At 33.1% G+C, this 7,413-nt stretch overlaps 1 protein-coding gene across 1 annotated transcript; it reads left to right on the forward strand.

Annotated features, from left to right (window-relative positions):
* Positions 1-6,272, forward strand: LOC143555730 (kinesin-like protein KIN-5C). Its single transcript, XM_077045236.1, has 22 exons — positions 1-61; positions 142-271; positions 881-1,039; positions 1,130-1,479; positions 1,563-1,701; positions 1,797-1,894; positions 2,409-2,565; positions 2,980-3,049; positions 3,149-3,225; positions 3,398-3,451; positions 3,521-3,601; positions 3,685-3,796; positions 3,880-3,966; positions 4,051-4,226; positions 4,319-4,480; positions 4,554-4,661; positions 4,734-4,892; positions 4,962-5,251; positions 5,337-5,438; positions 5,521-5,630; positions 5,732-5,883; positions 5,961-6,272. The coding sequence occupies exons 1-22, from the start codon at positions 6-8 to the stop codon at positions 6,165-6,167; spliced, it is 3,036 nt and encodes a 1,011-aa protein (XP_076901351.1). The 5' UTR covers positions 1-5; the 3' UTR covers positions 6,168-6,272.
* Positions 6,273-7,413: the final 1,141 nt, after the last annotated feature.

Genomic DNA, 7,413 nt, shown 5'->3' on the forward strand with positions numbered 1-7,413 from the left:
TAATTATGGCCGCCGGTCGTCATGATAAAGGCGTCAATGTTCAGGTGCTTCTGCGTTGCAGGTACGGCGACTGTTTATTATACGATCTACCACTTCTCCTAGGGTTTGTAATTAGTGTTGTTTGTTTGTAATTAATAATAGGCCGTTTAGTAACGATGAATTGAGGAACAACGCACCTCAGGTGGTGACCTGTGACGAGTATCATAGAGAAGTCAAGGTTTCTCAGAATATTGCTGGCAAGCAAACCGATAGGGTTTTCACTTTTGACAAGGTACCTTATTTGCTATTAATGCACCATAATAATTAGGGTTTTATTATTATTATTATTATTATTATTATTATTATTATTATTATTATTATTATTATTATTATTATTATTATTATTATGTCGGTTATCCATGAACTCTGTAATTAACAACAAAACTGTTAACATGGTGCCCCAATATAATACTAGATAAAAGATAGAATACAATAATCCTTAATGTACAAAAATACCGTATTCATGAAATTGATCCACGAAATCACATCACAAGATCTTGAAATCGTCAATATATATCCAATTAATCATCGGTTTACAGAAAAAAAAAACAGATTTGGATCGTTAATTGATCAATTTTTTTTTACCTTTTAATACTAATACTTGGCTGTTCACAAAATTATTCAAGGAATGGAGATTTATTATAGTTTTGTTTTGAATTTTAATGTAAAAGAACTAACTGAAGTCATTTTGGGACATTCGAATTAGATCAATGTTGTATCTGTTTTCGGAATTAGACATCTATGGGGAGCAGTAAATTTAAGTAACCTCATAATGTAATGCCAGTGTATTAGTCACTTGTTTATGGTTGATAATGCATAGTTACTATCTAAATTTATGCAGGTTTTTGGTCCTACAGCCCACCAAAAAGATTTATATGAGCAAGCTGTTATTCCAATTGTAAAAGAAGTGTTAGAAGGGTTCAATTGCACCATTTTTGCTTATGGACAGACCGGCACTGGAAAAACGTACACTATGGAAGGAGACTGTAAGAGGTCTAAGGTATAATATATTACATAAGTAAAGTAACCTTAAATTATGTATTAACCGTATGTTTTTGCTGTTAACTATGCATTACTAATTGATTCTCAGAGTGGGCCAAATGGAGAGTTGCCATCAGGAGCTGGTGTGATACCTAGATCCGTGAAACAAATATTTGACACACTGGAGGGTCAAAATGCTGAGTATAGTGTCAAAGTAACGTTTTTAGAGCTTTACAATGAGGAAATCACTGATTTGCTTGCTCGTGAAGAAATATCAAAAGTTTGTGTTGACGATAAACAGAAAAAACTTCTGCCTTTAATGGAAGATGGTAAAGGTGGAGTTCTTGTGAAAGGCTTAGAAGAAGAGATTGTAACAAGTGCCAGTGAAATATTCACATTACTTGAAAGGGGATCCGCCAAACGTCGAACTGCAGAGACTTTATTAAATAAACAATCAAGGTTATAGTTCTTCTGCAGGATATTCTCATTTCTTGGTAACTTATAATCTGTTAATGCTTATTTGTAAGGCTTATATTTTACAGTCGGTCACATTCACTGTTTTCTATCACCATACACATAAAAGAGTCAACCCCAGAAGGTGAGGAACTTATCAAATGTGGGAAGTTAAATCTGGTTGATTTAGCTGGTTCAGAAAACATTTCTCGTTCAGGAGCAAGGGAGGTAATACTATTTTATTTTTTGTTTTCAAGTTTTAAAAAAGAATACACATTTTTTAATACATATGGTAAAAGTTAGTAACATTTTGTAACTTTTAGGGTCGTGCAAGAGAAGCTGGAGAAATAAATAAAAGCTTGCTTACTTTGGGACGGGTTATAAACGCTCTAGTGGAACATCTGGGACACACCCCTTATAGGTTTGGATTATTTTTGACTCATGCTTAGGATTCATTTATTTTGAGCTGTCAATGTTTGTGAACTTTACTATAAGGGGGTGTTTGGGATTCCTGATTTTCATCAACTTATAACTTATAAACTTTTTGAAAAGTTAATAAGGTGTATAAGGTGTTTGGCAAACCATAGGGCCTTATGGATTTTAACTTATGGTGAAAGCAAAATAGAGGGGTTTTGAAAAGTTAGAAATATGTAACTTATTAACTTAATGAGTTTGATTTACCTATCACACCCCTCTCACCCTTAAACCTCATTACACTCCTTTTAAAAAAGAGTGCCCCTTTTGGTCATTTTGGTTTTCCCCAACACATAAGCTAATCCAAACATTCTTTTAAAAACTTATTTTCAAAATTTCGTAAGTTTATAAGTCCTTTTAATTAAAAGGCCTTTTTCACTTAAATAAGCAATCCCAAACACACCCTAAGTCTACAACTGATATATTACCTTTTTCTGATTTTTTAAAAATTCAAATTTCAGGGATAGTAAACTGACTCGGCTACTTCGTGACTCATTGGGTGGAAGGACAAAAACTTGTATCATTGCTACCGTGTCTCCTGCTGTTCATTGTCTTGAAGAGACCTTGAGCACATTAGATTATGCCCACAGGGCAAAGAATATAAAAAACAAGCCAGAGGTATTGTGTCACTGTCTGCACATAAATAATGTTATTCTTACTTTTGTTTATCATTTGATCACTTTTCTTCATTCATTTGGTTAGTCTTAACTGTCTTAGTTGTTTTAGTTAAACAAGAAAATTTAATACTTCAATTGCACAATTTTCTGTGATATGTCTTGTTTTGTAAGTAATTATTATGTTGGTTTTTGAGAAAACTGTAATCAGGTTAGCATCTTTATCTGTGATGACGTTACCATGTTTGCCAGCTAGATCATTCACTTCTAGAGTTCTAGTGCATGAGTGATTACCCTAAAATGCTTATCTGATTTGCTTAAGTTTCACAACTTATTTCTTTGTTATTTTGGAGGTTACTGACCAAGCCAAATACATTTCTTTCCATTATATGTCATCTTTTGTTTTGTCTATCTGTAGGTAAACCAGAAAATGATGAAAACAACTTTAATTAAGGATCTTTATGGTGAAATTGAAAGACTCAAAGCAGGTAAAAACATGTGTTGTTTGATAATGTCTTTTGAGATTTACAATGAGAATTATTTTGGAATAACTAATGTGCATTTATTTTTTGTTATTTTTTTTCCAGAGGTTTATGCTCAACGTGAAAAAAGTGGCGTTTATATACCAAAAGAGCGTTATGACCGAGAGGAAATGGAGCGAAAGGTATCAAAACTTTTTAGCTGTTATGAAATATATTTTTTGCAATGTTCTGGTGCTGTTATAATTTTGTGCATTCATTATTTTATAATTTTAAATTTCAACTAGGAACTTGTGCTGCATTTTTTTAAGTTTAACATAACATGCGTCTAATCTTATATTATTATACTTGGTTTAGGCAATGGCAGATCAAATAGAAAGAATGGGAATCAAGATAGAAAGCCAACAAAAGGTTTGCAAATTCTGGTTAGTATAGTTCACTTGTTTTGGCATTTGTTTCTTACCTTTTCTTTCGTGACAGCAATTTGAAGATTTGCAAACTCAGTTTACTGCCCGTGTAGAAGAGTGCTCTGACTTGAGCTGCAAACTTGAGTTTACACGGGTATCTTAAAACTTGAGTGATTCTTTACTTTATAATAAATCTTTTATAAATAAAACGTGATCTTATTTTTTTCCTGTACATAGACCACATTGAACCAAACAAATAAGGAGTTGGCTAATACAGAGGAAACATTAAAGAAATGCCAGTATGCTCTCACTGAGCGGGATTTCATCATAGACAAACAGAAAAAAGCAGGTACATTTTAGGACTTGTAGTTTTTGGTGTCAAAACATTTGTCACTTCGTATTTTTTTACATATGTTCAAATATTGTATGCAGAAAACGCATTAACTCATCAAGCATGTGTTCTTCGAGCCGACTTAGAAAAATCTCTTCATGACAATACATCATTGTTCATGAAAATTGGTATGTACAATATTATACATACATACATACATACATACACAAACATATTTTGGATTTTACTATAAATTTTTCAATTGTATGCAGCAAGAGAAGATAAATTGAACGCTGGTAACAGATCAATTGTAAACAAGTTTGAATCTGAGCTGGCACAAGATGTTGGCTCTCTTTGTAACATGGTGGCTACATCTGTATCGAAGCAAAGCGAACAACTGAAGTGCATTGAGAAGTTTTGTGACACGTTTATTAATATTAATGAAAAGGTGCTACTCTATTTCTGTCATGGAATATATAATGTGTGTCTGCAGTCTACACACCTTTGATATTTAACTATATTAATGATTTTATAACACAGGCCATCTCTGACTTAAAGAAAAAAGTATCCGCATCAAGAAATTTATATATTTCTCATATTGAAGACATGGAAAATGTTGTACGGTTACACAAAGCAAGTGCTAATGGAAGTTTAGAAGATATTTCAGCCAAGGCGGTTTCTAATGCTCATTGTGTTGAAGAAGTAAGTACAGATAATACTGTAGCATTCATAAAAATTAGTATAAAATCTAAGTTTTACTTGTTTTCTGTATTAGCTATTGGCTGAAGAAGCTGCAAAAGGGCAATCTATATTTGATGAGCTACAAAGTTCTATATCAACTCAACAAGGAGAGATTGTGGCTTTTGCCAGAGAGCTTCGAAAGGTTTGCATTTTTGAGTTTTCATGAGAATTAAAAAGGTATTTTTGATATTTAATTTTGAGTTTGTGTTAACAGAGATTTGATGATAGCATTCATCATGCAACAAATATATCCGAGTACATAAATGGCATATTTGATAAGCTAATAGAAGAGTCAAAAGAGTTTGGAAATCATGCTAGTCAAGTAGATGCGATACAAACAAAGAGTATTGATGAATTTCAGAAGGCATATGAGGTACATATAGTGAATTTTAAATAACAATATCGAGATATGAAATAACATCTTTTAAATAATTACTTTCAGGAGCAATCAAGGTCTGATGCGCAGAAGCTTATTGCTGATGTGTCAAGTTTGGTTTCGAGTCATATGAGTAGGCAAAAACAGATGGTGGATGCTCGCTTAGCTGGCATAAGAGAAACTGCTGCTGGAAGCAAAACAGTATTAAACGGGCATGTTTATTCAATTGAGGGAATTACAACAGATGCCAAAAGAAAATGGCAAGAATTTGCTTTACAAGCAGAAAATGATGCAAGAGATAATGCTGACTTTTCTGCTGCTAAACACTGCCGATTTGAATTGCTGTTACAAAAATGGTAATTAACAACTTTCAAGCACTCATATTTATTTTGTTGTTAATTTGCATTCCTGCTAATGTTTTATTTCAACTTGTAAATCCAGTGTTGATAATGCTGAAATGGCATTGAACCATTCAAAAACGACACAAGAATCTGTGACTAATATGAGTCAAGAACATGCTTTAGCAATTGAGGAACTTGTCAGGTGAGTTATTTACACACAAAAAAAGGATGACCAGTAACTTTTGAACAAATGTGTAGTTTTTAATATCATTTAAATTCTGCAGAAGCGCTTCTGAGAACAACGAGCTTCACGATGCTGAGGTTAGCGCCGCAAGGAAAACTGCCGAAGAGGACATGCTAAAGAGCTGCGAGGACATCATGAAACACATGGAGGGTAAGTTTTGGTGGATTATATGTTTACTTTTGCGGAGGTGGTATTTTGACTTTGAATTATTTGCCACTAATAATGTTTACATTAATGGATGTTTTTTACAGGCACATCACAACAGGAGCATGAGGCTGTTCATGTAATATTAGAAACCACAAAAAAGCAAACAATGTTTCTTGAATCTTTACAAAAGGACCACAGTACACAATCTGGTGCAATACAGCAGATGGCACATGATACTTTTCAGCAGAAATATACGGTAAGATTTCTTAATGAGTGATACTCTTACATACTGCATTTGATATTTGATGATCATAAACCGTTATTTTTGTACAGGACTATGAATCTTCTGGAAATACGCCTGTAAGATGCGACACTGATGTTCCAAGTAAGGTTACTATAGAGTCACTTCGGGCATTGCCAATGGAAACATTATTGGAGGAATTTAGGGAAAATAATTCATTCAAATCATTTGAATTTAAGGACGCAAAGATTTTTCCTACCCCTCGATCACCTCTTGCAGAAATCAACAAATTAGCTTAGTGTTCCTGTTATTGGTTTTGGCTTATATGTATGTGTTACTATGTATATTGTGAAGAATGAAGAGATAGTGTGATAGTTGGATAGTTATACATAATCCCTGCTTGGGATTTGTTCTGTTTTTTCCAATTTGTTCTGGTTTTGGCTTATATGTATTGTTTTTTAAAAACACATGGTGAATTCTATGATTTTTACTAGTGTCGCCATGACTAAAAAAATTTGTACAAATAAAACATATCTACACGAAATGTAAATGTGCTAGGACATAGACATGTGTTGATAAATATACGTAAACATTTTAGATTACGTACATGCTACAAAACAAAATTGCAATTGACAAGGTTGAAAATGGGAAAGAAACATGGTATTGGTACATATTGCATATATTTAAAAATTTCATTTTTCTCTTCATTTAGTGCTCTATGAATTCACAATTGCTTTTTCCTTAATCTATGCACTTAAACTATGCGGTATACTTACCGCTTCACCGCCTAAGTGTTCAAATGTAGCATAGAGGAGCCGCCCAGGCCCTAGGGTGATGTGCGGGGGTTTCTTCCACGGCGGTCACCCCGCCCAATTTGACCCTTTTCTACCTATAATCTATTATTTTAAAATAAACCTAATTATTGTTTTATATAAGAAACGAAATAGGAAGTTGGCCTCACAATTTTAACCCTCTCTCTCTTCAATATCTCCCATTCTCCCTCCATCTCACCTCCCAAATGCATTGTAAATAACGCGTGAGTGATGGTAATACAATTCAGTTTAGTGTAAAATAAGCTTTTGGTCCCTATTTGGCATATTTAACCATTTTCAGTTCAAAAAGAAATCTTTTAACGTATCATGGTCTTAAATTTAAATTTCATAACCTTTTAGTACCTGTTGTTGACTCCATTTTTTTAAAGTTAAATTGAACAATTCAATCGTTTTACATATAATGATTATCTATGTAATTTATGAAGACAGTTTAATAGTTATTATTATTTAGCATCATTATTACTATTAATGTTATTAGTTTAATTATTATCTTTTCTATTCCTCATCAACACAAGTTCATGTTGACATTGATTTTGGGATGGCTCTAGCGGAAGCATTTATTTCCACTTTACATCAACAGCCAACCACTTCCCATCAAAGATTCTAACACCATGTGATTGTTTGTTTTCTCATTTTAGATTTACAATGGATTCATGGTGAGAAATTTATAAATGTTTTAAAATATTATCTATCTTCAAGTCTTCTGTTGCTA

The sequence above is a fragment of the Bidens hawaiensis genome, unplaced genomic scaffold (genome assembly GCF_021521415.1).
Source record: "Bidens hawaiensis isolate Kalapana, Puna unplaced genomic scaffold, B.hawaiensis_p1.1 tig00018272_1, whole genome shotgun sequence".
NCBI classification, from domain to species: domain Eukaryota; kingdom Viridiplantae; phylum Streptophyta; class Magnoliopsida; order Asterales; family Asteraceae; genus Bidens; species Bidens hawaiensis.